At 42.2% G+C, this 18,756-nt stretch overlaps 1 protein-coding gene across 1 annotated transcript in view; it reads left to right on the plus strand.

Annotated features, from left to right (window-relative positions):
- UBAC2 (UBA domain containing 2) overlaps nucleotides 1–18,756 on the plus strand; it is a 159,132-nt gene that overhangs the window by 118,076 nt on the left and 22,300 nt on the right. Inside the window, exon 7 of the mRNA XM_074962994.1 lies at nucleotides 4,288–4,533. Within this exon, the coding sequence (XP_074819095.1) occupies nucleotides 4,288–4,533 (246 nt within the window). The remainder of the gene's footprint in view (nucleotides 1–4,287; nucleotides 4,534–18,756) is intronic.

Below are 18,756 nucleotides of genomic sequence, written 5' to 3' on the forward strand. Positions count from 1 at the left end.
GTTGTGGGGCACTATCCTGGGACGTAGACTTTCTGTATGACTTTGGGCAAGTCACTTAGCCTCTCTGTGCCTCAGTACCCCATCTGCAAATTGGGGGAGGGAGGAAGATGGGAACTGCCAGGATAAAAACCACCTATTGAAACATCATGCAAATGGCACCCAATGACCAAGCTAGTCACAGGTTATACACACACACACACACATATTTTGGACACACAAGCGGTATATACCACTCTTTTTCCACTAGGTCCCTCACCTACTAGTCTTCTCTCTCACACTGTGCTTTTTGTTCTGTAGTTTAGTATTGAGCTTACATTATGGTAATAACCATTTACTATAAAAATTATATAAGTTTATATAAAATTTTGTCAGGATAGTTATTTCTAACCCTCTTTAGTGCACTCTAGCCCTTCTGGGACAAAAACATTTAAGGTACTGAAACTCTACATGCTGCCCCTTGGTTGTGTGCTGTTAGTGACTCAGAGCTATGATTGTATCTGAAATTGACATGGAGATTGTTCTGTTTGTGGTTAAAACACCATTAGTCATACTGCAGGATTTGTCAAGCCTGATATAGATTTTCCTTTAACTGTCATCACTTGCTTTGTTTTTTGTTCTTGTTGCGGATGGTAACGTTATGCTGTTACCTACTGAGCTCATTTAAGTTATAGCTTGTTTTGAAAATCAATGGTTTTTAAAAAATGGACAGATGAGTGCTCAATAGTTTCTACTAGTTGTTCTGGATAGTAAAGAAAAATGTTGAGCGGGTACTCATATTATGGTGCTGATAGCCATAGACTAGTTTCTGACTGACATTGGCAAGTTTCTGGTGTAGGTTTAGTTCCCTTATAATAGATTTTTAGTAGAGATGTGGGACATAGTTGGGAGGAAATAAAAAAGCTCCCATTCCCATGCCCAACCTTGGTCTAGGTTTGGAAGCCAATCAAAACCTTTCTTTGAATACGGGGAACTTCATTTCAGTTCAGCCTAGATATGAGTCCACAGTGTAACGCTGCTGCAAAAAAAGCAAACATCATTCTGGGCTGTATTAGCAGGAGTGTTGTAAGCAAGACACGTGAAGTCATTCTTCCACTCTTCTCTGCGCTGATTAAGCCTCAACTGGAGTATTGTGTCCAGTTCTGGGTGCCACATTTCAGGAAAGACATGAACAAATTGGAGAAAGTCCAGAGAAGAGCAACAAAAATGATTAAAGGTCTAGAAAACATGATCTGTGAGGGAAGATTGAAAAAATTGGGTTTGTTTAGTCTGGAGAAGAGAAGACTGAGAGGGGACATAACACTTTTCAAGTACATAAAAGGTGGTTACAAGAAGGAGGGAGAAAAATTGTTGTTCTTAACCTCTGAGGATAGGACACGAAGCAATTGGCTTAAATTGCAGCAAGGGCAGTTTAGGCTGGACATTAGAAAAAACTTCCTGTCAGAGAGTTAAGCACTGGAATAAATTGCCTAGTGAGGTTGTGGAATCTCCATCATTTGGGATTTTTAAGAGCTGGTTGGAAAAACACATGTCAGGGATGGTCTAGATAATACTTAGTCCTGCCTTGAGTGCAGGGGACTGGACTAGATGACCTTTCGTGGTCCCTTCCAGTTCTATGATTCCTTCGGGAACACAGGATATGGGATTTCTATGGGTATCAAGTGAACAGGGGCTAGATATACTTAGACTGCGTAAGTGGTGATCAGGCTGGTTTTGTTAAGGAGCTAGCAGGTACAGGTAAGACTCCCTCACTCTGCAGGCAGATGGTAACAAGATGACACACTGCCCTTGGTGCCCTGCGAAGCATTACAGTCATTTCAGCATTTGTGACATCACAAATGTCAGTGTTTGTGACATGCCTTTCTGATCTGTTATGCCACAAGCAATAAACTGTGATAGCGTTGTGTGACATAGACAGAAAGAGACCAGTGATGGCACAAGAGAACTGTAAACATGATCATCACAACAAGGATGTGCAAGGATTATAACCACCCCACATTCATTTAATATTTACTTGCTTGTACACTACTAACCTCTGTATGGAATGTAGAATGTATTGCTGCAAGTAAAGGAAAAAGTACATGTTAATCAACTTTGTTGCATTTTGCTGATTACATAAATGTCTATTGTTCATCCATTGAGAATGAGGATTTCATTGAGAATGCACTAGAAAAAGAGACAAAAGGTGGAGAAAAGGGAGGTATTCTTCTCGGGGGAAGGGTGGTCCTTGAACACTGTACCACAGTTTACAAGGTTTACTTTGGACCACCACTCAAGTCATACGCACAGCACTTGAGTTCAGATATAAAACATAAGGAAATAAATATTTAGGAAAAAATAGAGATTCAAATAAAAAGCAGTGAGAGAGATGGGAACAAAAGGTTATATGTAAAACAGCATACCACAATGCATATTCTAAAGCCTAAATTTAACTAAGAAGTTATCCTCCAGTCTAAATAAGTTTATCTCACCCAAACTTCTCTCCAGTGTTCTCCACCAAGCTTGGGTAGAGATCATTTTTTCATAAAGCAAACTGTGCATTTACTTCCTAGATGAAGAATACCAGGATGTCTCTTTGCTCCTCCAAATATACCAGAACAGACCTTTGATTTTCACCTGAAGATTAACTGTTTATTTCTTCCTGTTGGATTTTTTCTGAAGTCTCCACCATCTCTTCATTAGCATTTATCTTAGAATGCTAGCAGACTCCTTTTGTAGGACACACTGCACAGTGGTCGTCCCCCCCGGAGATAAGTGTCTCCCATAACCTGCCTAGAAGAATTTGTCTCAAGACAGACTACTTTTGAGTGACCTGTTTTTAACTGTGACCTAGAAAACATAAACTTTAATATATATACATAATTCTTCACATATTCTCCATACGTACATCTCACAATGATTATGATGACCGGTGACTTTCATTAGAGACCTTACATGACATTCTTTTGGTGAACCCTCGGAATCTCTGTACTCCTCTACACCCCAGTGCCCTCTGCCAGTTGGCATTCAGAGGTTCTTGGGTCATGCAGACACTAAGACTCTCTGAAGGAATGTGGCCCCTTCTGTTGAGTCATCTTAGCTGCAGGGGCTAAAGCTCTGTAATGGAATTCAAGGTGGCTATTATGATGACTTATGTTGTGGGTGGGTCCAGTTAGTGCCAAGTGGGATGTAAGGAGCTAGGACAGAGAGGTAGCCTTGGAGAAAACCGTAAAAACAGCCATTCTTATAGATGAAACACAGGCTGAAGTTCATGTTGTTTTTGGGGTAGCAATAAAGCAAAAGTCCAGAGAGGAGGTAAATGTGGACCCTGTAGGCTGTGCACTTTGTTGAAAGTGGGATAGGGACTTGGCCCATTAACAGGGTACTACAGAAGGAATCTCATAGGAAGAGGAAGTTTCTCATTAGACTCATTAACCTCTCTAGTGCTGCCATTTAAAAAATTAATAGGGTTTTGATGAACTTTAAAAAAAAATTGTTAGAAAAATTGCTAGATTTAATTATTTTAAGGTAACAGTCTGTGTACTCTGAAAGAGGTAACAGTTTAGTTATGTGACCTATGAAATCCCCACTATTAAAGCTTAAACTTGACTATATCTGTTCTTCTCTGTGTGGGGGTGAGGGGCATGGAGTTAAGCAGAAATGCCACCCACCTGTCTCAACGGGTTGGGGAACTTGATGGAGTCAGCGGTGAAAGGGAGGGAGAGACACTCTGGGAGGCACTAGGTAGCTCCTCTTTCCCTCCCCCTTTTGGAGGCTCTGGCACTCATTGGTCAGCAGGGGGAAGGAGGAATACTGATTGGCTCACATTCCCCAGCTCCAGGGATTTAACGTGGCGCATAGGCCATGGGGTACTCTTGGGTGTTTTTTAAAGCAAGTGCCCAAAATCTTCACAATACTGTGTTATCAAGGTCCTATCTCCCCACATCCACTTTAGGGCCAGCCAGGATCATTTGCTTTACCAGAGATCAAAAGCTTTAGCTATTTGAATTTTGCCTATAGCAAGTCACTGAGCTGGTATTTGTCTTTACCCCTAAAACAAAGAAATAAGAAATACACTTGAGTCACAAGTAATGCAATCTGCAGACTTTTAAAAATAATAATTGGTGGTTGTAGTGGAAGTGTAGGGTGAAGAAATCCCACAGTGCTATATCCGTATTCTCTGAGACATGGATTCTCCACTGAAGACTCTGGCTAAATACACCAAATGAAATGTGACTTGAAAAAGTGAAAAAACATACCTCTGTCAGCCAGTTAAGGCTTTGTGTTATAACATTTTGCTTTTGCTTTCAGATTTCTGGGATGTGCTACAGCAGTAGTATGCTAAAAGTTCATCAGGTGCTTTGTGTTCCCAGCTGGCTGGCTAAGATATTTTCTTGGACTCTTGAACCAATATTCTCATCTGCAGAACCATCCAACGAGATTCGAGTAGGAATGGGAGCAACAGTGGACATCCAGAGACAGCAGAGAATGGAATTACTGGATCATCAAATCATGATGTCTCAGTTTGCACAGATGAGACGGCAAAGACAACAGCAGGTATAGATAAATTATTTGTAAGGTGTATGATTATGCTGAGTAATGGAAATATGGAGGGAAGGGGGTTTTGATTAATCATAATTTGTGGATCTAGTTTAGGAACAAGTATAGTCTTGTTTTTTAAAAAATTCCCTGTTGGAATTATGTAATTACTATTTCATAGACTTCTGTAATGTTAGCGAACATTTATGTAGGTTTTATATTATTAAAGTTCATTATAAGACATGAAATAATTTTCACAAAACAACTTAGGGGTAGGTAGGTGGCATTGCACTGTTTTACCACTAGCAAAATGAGCCTGAGATGTGAAGTGATTTATCAAAGCCCACAGTTGTGAGGTTATGCGGGGACTAGAACCCAGGACTGCAGGTTGCTTGATAGCCATTACCTCTGTGCTGCTACGCAGCAGCCATGTTGGACCTCTGTACATTGTCAATAGATGATCCGGCAGAGATAAAGACCACAGGAAGTAGTACCTCAGGAGGCTGTACTGACAGCTTCTTTCATGGCTCCGGATTGGTCCAGGCACCGTATTTAAGCCCAGAAGGAGTTCCAGGAAATGTCCATGCAAAAAGGTGGACTTCCCTGCCAGCCATAGCAATGGACCAGCCTCTCGGCTCACTCTCAGACTCCTGGCCCTGGCTGTGACCCTTGGCTCTGATTCCTGGTTCCTGACTACAGCTCTGATCTTTGGTGCTGTTCCTGGCCTCTGACCACTACTACTTGGACAAGTAGGCCTGGCTGACAAGGGTGTGTGACAGAGCCACAATTAAAACTCAGCATGTCCTGTTGTTCCAGACCATGCTGGCAGTCAAAAAAGTTACCATCCTCTTCAGAGAGTTTGAAAATCTGCTCTGTAGTTAGGTGTTTTGCATGGGTAAATAGGAGGGATTACATCACCCATATTGCACCAGGCTTGTTTCTTTATAAAAGCACAAAAAATTCTCGATCTCTAATTTTCCTATAGACGTCAACCACAGTGCTTTCCTGTTACTGCTTTTAGTGCTTACATTTTATTTGCCTATTAATTAGATTGTTAGTCTCTTTATTTTTCTCAGTTTTGATGGCGTGGACAAGGGCAGATGCTCACCTACTTGTCCATGTAAGACAGTAAAATAAAGCAGCTGGTGCCTCGAATTGCATTTCTCCTAGGGGGCATATATTGGCAGTCTAGTAATAAAGCCAGGTGAACATGTAAGATCCATATGAACCTCTGGTTTCTGTAACTTAACTACAAGCTACATGAGAATGAATAATTGTCTGTGTGAGAGCTGAATTGCATTTTATCCCTCAGAATTTTAGTACATTCAGCTGCTATGTTATGTGCTGGGTGGTGCTAGTATGGAAAGGAAAGGAGGAGAAAGATCTGGCCTGACTGAACAAGATGCACTAATGTAAAAGGTTAAAACTAGTTGCTTTAAAAGTGTGGTTTGCATTAGGGTTGAAAACACTGATAGACTTCTCTTCTATCTACTATTGAATTTAATTTAGCCTAAAAGAGTCAATAGGATGACGTCTGTCTGAAGATGTGGGGAAAACATGAGGGGTTTGGCCCTCCTGGCATTTCTGGGTATCATTTTCAAAGGAAGATAGTTTATATGAGAGTGATCTTAGTATTTAAAAAAGAGAATAACAACTGAGCTGAGGGAATACACTAAATAAAATGCTAGATAAAATCACAGCTTGGGTTGAAAAGTACTCCTGGGTAAGCTAGTCTTTCCCTTTGCAGAAATGTACTGCAGGGTTGTCCTGTACTGTGTGTTAACACTATATGAATTTTACCTAAGGCAATTTAGAACAGCTCTAGTGTCAGTCCCTCATTTACCTTCCTGGTAACATAATTCTATTCTTCATAGTTAGCTTCACTTTAATTTTATTAAATTGTCTTGTTGTACAACCCCAACAGTTGCAAACCGTTTTCTCTGCCCTGCCAGCAATCACTTTTAACATAGTGTTTATTGTAAAAACTAAACTAGGAACTGTTCAATGCTCCAAAGTTAGTTGTTGTAAGAGAAACTAAACTGAAAGTGGCTGTTTGGCCACAAACAGGGGTAGCTAAACTTCTGGGAAATAAAAGGAGGCAGAAAGGACCCAAATAATCAGGAGAACCTTAAAAAGGATTTTAAAAAATTAAAAAGAAATAGTAAATACATTCAAAATAGTAGGTGAAGAAATGTGTCCTTATTGTTTTGTCCTGTCCTTCTCCTAAGAACTGTTTTCTATTGTGGAAGGATGCACTGAATAATCCATCTCGTACCAAAAATAGTTTTTGAAAAAGTTTTTAAAAAAACAAAAATGAACCATATTTTAATAGCATATCTTAATTTTTCTTTGCCCTACACTTCCGCTACAACCACTGTTCCCATTACGAGGTTATTCATGCACTTCAGTCAAATAAGAAGGCAGTTAGCCTTTAGCTTACCACTTCATAATGCACATGACATGTTCACCAATACCCTACTCATATCCTTGAGCAGAGGTGAAAGTAAGCCGGTACGGCCCAGTACAGCGTACCGGTAAGAGCCGGTGCGCCGTACCGGGACCGGCTTTCCCAGAGGGCAATTTAAAGCCCTGGGGTAGCTGTGGCAGGGATTTAAAGGGCCCCGGAGCTTCAGCCACTGCTACCGCCCCGGCCCTTTAAATCTCCACCTGAGCCCTGCCTCCGAAGCCCTGGGGTAGTGGTGGCAGGGCTCTGGCTGGGATTTAAAGGGCCCTGGAGCTCCAGCCCCTACTACCGCCCCGGGCCTTTAAATCCCCACTGCCGCTACCCCAGGGCTCAGGCAGCAGGGCTCAGGTGGGGATTTAAAGGGCCCCGGAGTTCCAGCCACCGCTACCCCCCCTGGAGCCCTTTAAATCCCCGCCTGAGCCCTGCTGCCCGAGCCCTGGGGTAGCGGCGGTGGGGCTCCAGAGTGGATTTAAAGGGCTGGGGCAGTAGCGGCGGCTGGAGCCCCGTGGCCCTTTAAATCCCCGACAGAGCCCAGCCGCCACTACTCCAGGGCTCGGGCAGCAGGGCTCAGGTGGGGATTTAAAGGGCTCGGGGCTCCAGCAGCTGCTACGACAGCAGAGCCCCAGGCCCTTTAAAGCTCTGCTGGAGCCCAGAGCCCTGGGGTAGTGGTGGCAGCCAGGAGCCCCCAGGGCTCCTCAGTGATTTAAAGGGCCCGGGGCTCCTCTGCGGTAGCGGCAGCTGGAGCCCTGTGCCCTTTAAATCGCCCCTGAGCCCCAGGGTTCCCAGCCGCCTCTGCAGCTGGTAGCTCGGGGGTGATTTAAAGGGTCCCGGGCTCCCAGCCGCCACTACCGCAGCTGGAGCCTTGGTCCTTTAAATCAAGATTTAAAGGGCCCGGGGATTTAAGGCTCCGCCTCTTCTGGTTGAGACCATGCCCCCTGCTTAGGAATCCGGCTTACTGGTGAGTCCTCTAACTTACTTTCACCCCTGTCCTTGAGTCCCTTATTGCTATATTAGTGAATGCCCAGCAAAGTCAACGAAGGGAAGGCGATGGAGTTAATCTATCAAAACTTTAGAAAGGTCTGGTATGCAAAGCTAGTAACCAGTTTTTCTTGACTCATAGAATTTACTGGATGCCAGTCAAATCACCAAAAGCAGGGCTCAGAGATTCCAGTATGTGTTGAAGCAAAAATGAAAAATGGTCCAATTCATGATTGAATACCTGAATGTTTTAAAATTTGTGTTGAACCAAACTGCATTCATCTGCAACAAAAAAAGCACCTGTCCAATATTATTGACGGTTAACATTTGATAGATATGCCTGATCTGCTAAATATATATATAGCAATTTCACTCAATTTAATAAAATCACTAGAAACAATGTATCTTGGGTGTTGTAATGATTCTTACTGTGTAATATAGTAACATCCTATTTAATAGAAAGATCTGATGGCTATATTCCTGTATAATGTCTCTTTGAAAAAAAGCTTGTTGCTGTAATGATTGTTTCTGATATTTACATAGCAGTGATTTATAAACTTGTTAAAACTTCCTAAATAAATAGAAGATTGAGGTCTAACATTGTCCTCAGATTATGTTGTTCCTGTTATGCAAACCCATTGCCTTCAATGAGGTTGCACAGGTGTAACTGAGTGTGTAATCTGAAGACAGTAAAATTGCACAGGTGTAACTAAGTGTGTAATCTGAAGACTGTGAGGTTGCACAGGTGTAACTGGGTGTGTAATCTGAAGACAGTGGGGTTGCACAGGTGACCTGACAGTTAGAACCTAGATAATGAGTACTTGTGGCACCTTAGAGACTAACCAATTTATTTGAGCATAAGCTTTCGTGAGCTACAGCTCACTTCATTGGATGCATACTGTGGAAAGTATAGAAGATCTTTTTATACACACAAAGCATGAAAAAATGGGTGTTTACCACTACAAAAGCTATCATGATATCATACACATTGTAAGGAGAGTGATCACTTTAGATAAGCTATTACCAGCAGGAGTGTGGGGTGGGGGGAGAGAAAACCTTTTGTAGTGGTAAACACCCATTTTTTCATGCTTTGTGTGTATAAAAAGATCTTCTATACTTTCCACAGTATGCATCCGATGAAGTGTGCTGTAGCTCATGAAAGCTTATGCTCAAATAAATTGGTTAGTCTCTAAGGTGCCACAAGTACTCCTTTTCTTTTTGCGAATACAGACTAACACGGCTGTTACTCTGAAACCTAGATAATAATCTTCTGGTGATATACAAACTATAAGAGAATCTGGTTCACTCTTCCTGAGCTGTATTGGCTCTGTAAGGTTGACAGTAGTAGAAGGTAGCAAATACATTTAAAAAAAGAATTAAAGTCAGCAAATATGGCTCTGAATACACACTAGGAGAATGCCAATTTGTGAGGTAGTCTAGAGCAAGCACATTGTTATGCTTCCCCCAAACCAGCCCAAGAGGAAGATTGACTTCTGGACTCTCAATCCCCCTCCTGATTTCCCTGTTACATCAGGAGTGAGTAAACTGTGACAGGTGTGACCTGTTGCAGCATATACACCGTTACATACCAGTATAGCTACATCACCAGGTGCATTTGGGGAAGTGGAGTCAAGGTTCCATGCACTTCTTGACCCTACCTGCCCATTCCCACCTATTTGCCGAAGGTGGGGAACATAGGAGTTCTGAGTAGCCGATTTTCCTCTGCATGCAGAAAGGTATGGTGCACCAGCTCAAGGGAGTAAGGAGTTTCCTTATGCTCTTTCCCTTACCCCAGCAAACAGGACAAGCTGTGATCTATCCCTAAGAAGGTACCATTTTTATAATCACTTTTCATAGCAAATCTGTACTTCAGTTCTCTAGAAGAAATACAGAAACTGTTGCAATGAGCCCAGCAAGTTGAGACAATCCCACACAATAAGACTGCAATTTAGGTGGGAGAAGAGGTTCAACTTTAAATCCCAAAATTTAGGAGGAGATTTAAGGGGGAGTTTTAATTCACCTTTCTTCTTTAAGTTTGAATACCTCAAAGAATAATAAACTGAAGGGAAAAGGGAAAGAAAGACTTGACCAAAGCAAAATTAGCAAACAACAGGATAATGCAGTAGCCTGAAGAGTAAGTCCCAAAGGGGCTACAATAAAATAATTCTGAAGAAAAAATAAGAGAAGAGAGAGAGAAATTGAAAAATAGAGTGGAAGAACTGAAAAAAAGAGAACATCACAGTGGAAGAGACTGGAAAAAAAAGTATTCAGCTGCTGGCAAATACGTTTGATTACTCTCTGCTACCCCAAAAATTAGGAGTGTAAAAGATTTTCTCAACTCCTTATTCTTTCCTTCTGTGTTGTTCAATGGTTTGTTAAAGCAGGATTTTCTTGGAGCACTTTCTATGGAAACAGGTTCATTGGCATTTATTCTTTGAAAAATTTCCATTTCCTTTCCCATTCTCTCTAGCTGTTATGCCCCAAACCCAGGGTAACATGGAGTGCAGTGGAATAACTCATAGAACTTCTGTACTCTTGGACACACAAGCATTTGGAGGAGTAGAATGAATCCACAGTAGGGTTTGAGCTTGGATCATCCAGATTGCTACCTGATGTACCTCCTTTTGAATTATGGTATAAATTGTTACTGATAGATTGATACTGGTATCTGCATATAATAGTCTTTCTTTAAAAATTGTAGTTGTTATGGTAGTTAAATGATTGGTCTTGTCTTGGTTGCTGGTTACTATGGCTACTGTGCTTAAACAACTTATGTTTAAGTTATGTCAATTGCTCGCTATTTCTTTTCTATACAATTACCACAGCATTGTTATGTCAGTTGCTGTTTCTTTTCTATACAATTACCACAGCATTTTCTGTTTGTTTTTTCACGCCCATAATGCTGGCTGTTGGTGAACTTGCTCCATAGATGAAGAATTCTTTAGCTTCCACCCTCTCCAAAATTCTGAAAGATTAATATAAATTTTATGTTGTGTATATAGTCACACTCTTGAAAATAAATAAAATTTACTAGCCTACAAGTTCTCTTATTGACACATGCTACAGGTGTATCAGAGTGGGGGCTCATTGGGACAGTCCTCTCTCCTGGGCAGTCTGGGCCTTGTACTCCCCATCACAGCTCTCCCCCCCATCCCATGTGTTCTTTTCCCTTATCTGCGTGTCTCTTTGTCCCCATCCCCAGTCTTTCTTCTTTGGATCTTTCTTCTCCCCAGCTACTCTCTGGCTCACATTCTCTTTTCCTTTACCTCCTTTCCCTGAGTGTCCTCCGCCTGCCACAAAGTCACTCTGCAGAACCAGCAAGCAGGGGAAGTTCTTTTAGGTCCATTGGCTGGTGCCTTCTGGAGCTTTAGGATTGAAGGGGTGGCTGCTTCTACTTCTCTAACTCTTCAGCCTCTCTCCTCCTTCTATTCAAGGTAGGGTTCTGGGATTTTAAGGTCCCCTCCTACGGCTACTCCATCTTCTTGCTTTGTTTTCCCTCCCTTTGCCAGGTCTCCTCCACCCTCATACCTTCCATTTTCCAGCCCCTTAAGGTTCCTCTTGCTGGGTACCAGGCTCAAGTGAAAGCATTGGTTGGAAGAGGGGAGGAGCTACCGCATCCGTACATCAGCCTCTGAACAGAGACTGGATATGACTTTCATTTCCCACTGAAAAACGTGCAGGCAGACAGGTGGCTGAGCTACAAATAGCTGGATGAGGAGCTTCTGCCTTGCAACCAGCCACTGGTGACACTGTTTCTGAACACAGAAGTAGGCACATAAGATGTAGCAAAGAGGTAGAAAACGGCCAAGTGGAGGCCCAAAACTTGCAGGGAGCAGCTGGAGACTGTTTTTTCAGCACACAGTGCAGCATGTTGAGGTTCAAGCGCACCTTGGTCGAAACCAGGTTTATTATTTCCCCTCCTTAACCGTTTTCTGTCTTCACTTTTTCACATTACTGTAGACAAGACCGCCATCCTTCCTACCATTCAGACCTGCACGCCTTAGCATGTCTTCTGTCTCTCCTTCCAGCACATTCATATGTTAACAGATCTTGTGCTTTCTTCTCTACAAATTTTCTGAAGTCTGATCCCAGCAGCTAATAACTTCTTCATACCTCATTTATAATCCTTCTTGGTTATTGTAATCTCATCCTCTCTGATACCCATCTTTCTTTAATTCAGTCATTCCAAAAGCCTGATGCAAAGATTGTCTTGCTTGCATGTGATTTCCTCTTCAAATTCTTCTACTGATTCTCACTTTGCATCCTGTATTAAATTTAAACTTTCTCATTCTCTCCCTTCACAGTAACACTCCACGCCTCATTTCATGGATTTTATCATTCCCCGATGTGCTCTTCACTCACCCAGCCTCTTGGCCTTTTTCATAGAATCATAGAATATCAGGGTTGGAAGGGACCTTAGGAGGTCATCTAGTCCAACCCCCTGCTCAAAGCAGGACCAATCCCCAACTAAATCATCCCAGACAGAGCTTTGTCAAGCCTGACCTTAAAAACTTCTAAGGAAGGAGATTCCACCACCTCCCTAGGTAACGCATTCCAGTGTTTCACCACCCTCCTAGTGAAAAAGTTTTTCCTAATATCCAACCTAAATCTCCCCCACTGCAACTTGAGACCATTACTCCTTGTTCTGTCATCTGCTACCACTGAGAACAGTCTAGATCCATCCTCTTTGGAACCCCCTTTCAGGTAGTTGAAAGCAGCTATCAAATCGCCCCTCATTCTTCTCTTCCGCAGAGTAAACATCCCCAGTTCCCTCAGCCTCTCCTCATAAGTCATGTGTTCCAGTCCCCTAATCATTTTTGTTGCCCTCCACTGGACTCTTTCCAGTTTTTCCACATCCTTCTTGTAGTGTGGGGCCCAAAACTGGACACAGTACTCCAGATGAGGCCTCACCAATGTCCAATAGAGGGGAACGATCACGTCCGTCGATCTGCTGGCATTGCCCCTACTTATACAGCCCAAAATGCCATTGGCCTTCTTGGCAACAAGGGCACACTGTTGACTCATATCCAGCTTCTCGTCCACTGTAACCCCTAGGTCCTTTTCTGCAGAACTGCTGCCGAGCCATTCGGTCCCTAGTCTGTAGCGGTGCATGGGATTCTTCTGTCCTAAGTGCAGGACTCTGCACTTGTCCTTGTTGAACCTCATCAGATTTCTTTTGGCCCAATACTCCAATTTGTCTAGGTCACTCTGGACCCTATCCCTACCCTCCAGCATATCTACCTCTCCCCCAGTTTAGTGTCATCTGCAAACTTGCTGAGGGTGCAATCCATCCTATCCTCCAGATCATTAATGAAGATGTTGAACAAAACTGGCCCCAGGACTAACCCCAGGGCACTCCGCTTGATACCGGCTGCCAACTAGACATTGAGCCATTGATCACTACCCGTTGAGCCCAACAATCTAGCCAGCTTTCTATCCACCTTATAGTCCATTCATCTAATCCATACTTTTTTAACTTGCTGGCAAGAATACTGTGGGAGACAGTGTCAAAAGCTTTACTAAAGTCAAGGAACGACACGTCCACTGCTTTCCCTTCATCCACAGAGCCAGTTATCTCGTCATAGAAGGCAATTAGATTAGTCAAGCATGACTTGCCCTTGGTGAATCCATGCTGACTGTTCCTGATCACTTTCCTCTCCTCTAAGTGCTTCAGAATTGATTCCTTGAGGACCTGCTCCATGATTTTTCCAGGGACTGAGGTGAGGCTGACTGGCCTGTAGTTCCCAGGATCCTCCTCCTTCCCTTTTTTAAGGATGGGCACTACATTAGCCTTTTTCCAGTTGTCCGGGACTTCCCCTGATCGCCATGAGTTTTCAAAGATAATGGCCAATGGCCCTGCAATCACATCTGCCAACTCCTTTAGCACTCTTGGATGCAGCGCATCCGGCCCCATGGACTTGTGCACATTCAGCTTTTCTAAATAGTCCCGAACCACTTCTTTCTCCACGGAGGGCTGGTCACCTCCTCCCCATGCTGTGCTGCCCAGTGCAGCAGTCTGGGAGCTGATTTTGTTCGTGAAGACAGAGGCAAAAAAAGCATTGAGTACATTAGCTTTTTCCACATCCTCTGTCACTGGGTTGCCTCCCTCATTCAGTAAGGGGCCCACACTTTGGTGTCTTTCCCTCAGTAGGAGCGGGAACTGCAAATCTGTCATCCTCAAGAATGAAGTTCATGAGAGCAGGAGACAAGTCTTTCTCAGCTACAGGGCCAAGACTATGGAACTACCTCCCAGAGGGGAAGAATGACTGCATTTCTGTCTACTTTCAGAGAGAAATGCAAAACTCACTACTTAGGCCTGCCTTTCCTACAGCAACAATAACTGAAAAGATGATAGTCAAATGCATGCACCAGCTACCACCAAGGGAATCTAGAGCACATGAAGGACTTTATTCTATTTTGTGCAAATAAAACACTTGGGTGCCTCCAATCTGAGTGTGAAATAAAATCTTAAATACTGTAGTTCACAACCACCCTGGGTCGGGGGCATGCACTCATTCTTTTAACCCTTTTCATATGCTATCATTGCATTGAGTACTGTAACATATAGGGCTTTAGGAGCAAACTGTAAAGAATTCTAATAACTGTAGTTAATATCAATTTGTGTGGCCAGTGGTGCTGCCTCCTTACTTATCCAGCTGGATAAAAATTTATTCTCTGACCTCTCTTTTTAGCAAAAGTTTTTTCCGAAAGGGGCTTGCTACTCAAAGCTTGCCAAGTATAAAAACTCTTTGGATGCTACCGAGATTGGCTTCTTTTGTGCTTGCTTCTAAAATGCACCATTTTAAATAGAAATGTTCCCAAAAGTAGATAACTCAGTTTTACTCAGGTATTCTTACCTGTTTGTTCAAATGTGTCCAAGTCCATAGATGTAGTCCAGAAGTATGTCCCCACTTTTCTGATTGCAATTTACTGACACGTTTCCATAAATTTAAAAATTTAGGCTCTTAATTAATTAAAATATTAAATTTTCTGGGTACTGATGCAGGTAATGAGCCTGCTGCACTTTCTTTTCCTGACTTCACTCTTTATTCTAAACCTTATTCATGGAAACTGACAAACCCATAAGTATAGAAGCACTAGTGGGTGCTACTATAGTACATAGAAAATATTCTAAATTAGTAGCCAGTTGTCACAATTACCAGGATTACTGCACCTCTACCTCTCCTGGTTTCTCTACATATGTCTAGCTTACCAGGTGTCTAGCCATCTACCACATGGGGCTCCTGGTAGGTGTAAGATTCCACTAGACACCCCAAAACCTCTGTGGTCTGGATGGCACAATCTGATCCCTTAACTCACAAACCAGTTCTCTCTCACTGCTTTGGGGAGAGTGTCTTCAAATCTTGCTCAGTCTTTGATATGCTCTTGCAGGACCCAAATAGCTTTTTAGCTGTTTATAACCCTTTGATCTGTTAGCTTCCAGCATTGGCTAAACAAGGCTTGCAACTTTGCTGGAGATAGAATGTAGAATCCTCAAATCTAACAGTTTTCCCCGTTGCCTTTCAAGTGTGTTGTGGGATGTTCCTATCTGGGAGCCACTGTCTTCTATTCCAGGTGACAGCCCCCATTGAATTAAAGCAATATAGGCATATAATAAACATTACACTAACCCTAATATAGCTGTACAGTCTATCTCAATAACTAGGTCACATACAATATTCACAAAATTATTATATAGCAGGTCCTCATCTGCCATACCAATCACTTCTTACTTTCAACAAATTGCAGGGCTTTGCTTCACGATGTTGATGGGTGATAATTGGATTTAATTTATGGCTAGGTTTTTATGGTCATTCTTTTGCTAAGTGTTTAAACCTTTCCATCATCAGATTTATTTAGGAATGTGTATTTTCTGCCTTGTACAGTGCTGTGTTTGCTGCTCATTTGTTTTAGTAGATATGTATAGGTTCCCAGCGCTTAATAAGTTAATATCTGGAATTTAGATTGGATAGAATAGTTAAGTTTGCCTTTTCCTTTTTATAGAAATATAGTTAGAGGAATCAAGAACTTCAGCATCAAATCATGCTGTAACTATCTTTCTAAAGCTGTTACCCCTGCAATTATGTTTGCAGTTAATTAGCTTTTTATACAGGATATGGATATTATCTGTATTTTTCTATTTCCTGTAACTTATTTAGTTTGTATTTTTCTGGAAAATGTGTCGGATTTGATATATAAAATTCAGTAATAGCACTGGCTTAAGAAGCACAGTGTAGGCAAGTGTTATGCACGCTTCCCCAGACAGCTCTCTTAATTCTGACCTGCAACCCCCTGGCTATTCTGCTTGTGTGCCTCTCTTGAGAAGAGACTGCCATTCATGTCGGATTTTGCGGTGGTGATTCTGACCAACTGGGCAACCAGGATGAGACTGCAAAGTTTATTTCCATCTGTAGCTTAAGACAGAATTTGAATCCAGGTTTCCAGAGCTGAAAGGCTAATGCACTCATTCACTGAATCATTTACAGGCCCTGTATATGCACACAGCAGTTGTACACATTTATTGCAATGTATTTTGTACTTTGTACTTTGTTTTTACATTTTCATTGGTAGTGTCTTACAAAATGTACTCCTCAAAGCACAATTGTAGAATCTACTATTTTAGATTCTTCTTGGTCTTTACTTCTGTTAAAAGAACAGGTTTTGTATACAGGAAGTGAGTAGAGGTGAGTTTAAGTATCTAACCACCAACCTTCAACAACATGTAGCATCAGTCAACATCCTGACTGCCTCACATTTCAGGATTCAGACCAGGGCACAGCCCAGAGACACATCTAGCAGCACTAAAAGATGACCTCCTTATGACCACAGACACAGGTAAAATCTCCCTGTGCATACTGCTGCATCTGTCTGCAGCCTTTGACACACCTAGTCCACAAGATGCTGCTGATGCATCTAGCTGACATAGCAGAAGTAGATGGCCCAGCACTACAGTTACTCCAATCATTTGTCTCCAGCAGAATTCAGAGAGTGGTGGTCGGCAATTCCTCGTCCTCCTCCTCTTTAAAGGCCCTTACCTGCAGGGTCCCCCAAGGATCCATACTATCACCTCTTCTCTTCAATATACATGAGGCCACCGGGGCAGAGAATGAAATGCTGTGGTCGCAGCTGCCAACAGGATGGGCACTAAACTATGTCTCATTCTCAACTGATGCAACCACTGCCACGGCTACGATGTCAGAATGCATACAGGAAATCGGCTCTTTGGCACAGAAGAGCTGGCTCCGAATGTACCCTGGCAAAACCCAAATGATGCTGGTTGTAAAGAGAAATGCTTTTAAGAGAGAGCCAAGATATTGTCTCCCTCATTTGTCAAAGTGGTGCCGTGCCTCAAAGTCCTGTTTGACTGCACACTGAGCTTGGATGATTGGGAAGCAGCAGTTCCCCAAAATGCCTTTTTTCACCTCCAACTTGCTAGGAAAAGTCATCCCTTCTTTCTGGACAAGGACCTGGCCACAGTGGTCCATGCATTTGTCACCGCTGATCTGGATTGCTGTAACTCACCATTTGAGTGTGAAGATGATGGACAGACTCCAAAGGTGCTGCAGAATGTGGCTGCCTACCTTCTCCATGGCTTAGGCCACTGTGAGCATATCAGGTCCATACTCAAATCCCTTCACTGGCTCCCAGCCAATTTAAAGGCCTTGGTCCTAAGTTTCAAAGTAATCAATGGATCAAACCACAGCTACATCAAAGACCGAATGTTAACCTATGAATCTATGTGACAGTTGCATTCGTCTGGTGCAACACCAATCCATAACCCAGGATGAAGCAAGTGAGCACTAGAGACAAAGCATTCTTATTCAAAGGGATATGGCTATGTAATGAACTTCCAGAGGAGATCAGGCAAATTCAGTCTGACCATTTTTAGGAATCACTGCAAAACTTTCCTGTTTCAAAAAGTATTGTTAACATAAGAATGACAATCACAACAGTGACACTTCCTTGTACTCTAAACCTCTACAGGCTTAGAGTACAAAAAAATCAAAACCAAGATCCTACCCCAAGCAAAGTTTTGACCCTGAAATGGGAGAAGTGCCAGAGACTCCATGAAGTTCACCAGAAACTTTTTGCTATTGTTATTCATGGAAGGTACTCAGATACCATAGTGGGTGGCAGTATAAAATTCTTAGCTAGAGTTAATGACACTATTTTTACATCTGTCTTAAAACAAGAAATATTAAAACTTTCACTCTATAGCAAAGCCTATAGTCTCTTTTTTCCCCCACCTGGGATTATTACCCTCTCCTTGAATGAGGTAGTAGTAAAATTCAAAATTTGTATGAAGTTTTATCAGAAAGGAAATATTTGAGAAATTACTTTTAGCACATTAGAGGCCTTAATTTAAAAAGAAAAAACTTACATAAAACCACTGGGACAGTCAGAATATCTGGCCCTGCACAAAATATCTCCTATTGTGTAGATTATGAGTACGGGGCAGATTGTGTGTTATTTAAAAAATGAAATGCAAAAGCTGTTTCCTTTTTTCCATCTCTCACTATGTGGTTACGTCTTTAGAAAAGGTGTAGAGGTCAGATATTAGGAGGTGTTTCCTGTTTGTGCAAACAGATGGCAAGCTGGCATTAACTCAGGCACATGCATTGCATTATCAAAATATCTGAGTGCTTACAGAGCTTTCAAGAAAACTTCTAAAACACATTTTCTTTCTCTATCTAAGTGAATAGGATTGACAGATGTTTAATTGCTATTTAGTTGACAATTAGTAGCTGCCCAAAATATAACTTTTTTTATTTTGCAAACACTGAGTAAAATGCACTTTT

The sequence above is a fragment of the Natator depressus genome, chromosome 1 (genome assembly GCF_965152275.1).
Source record: "Natator depressus isolate rNatDep1 chromosome 1, rNatDep2.hap1, whole genome shotgun sequence".
Classification (NCBI taxonomy): Eukaryota; Metazoa; Chordata; order Testudines; family Cheloniidae; genus Natator; species Natator depressus.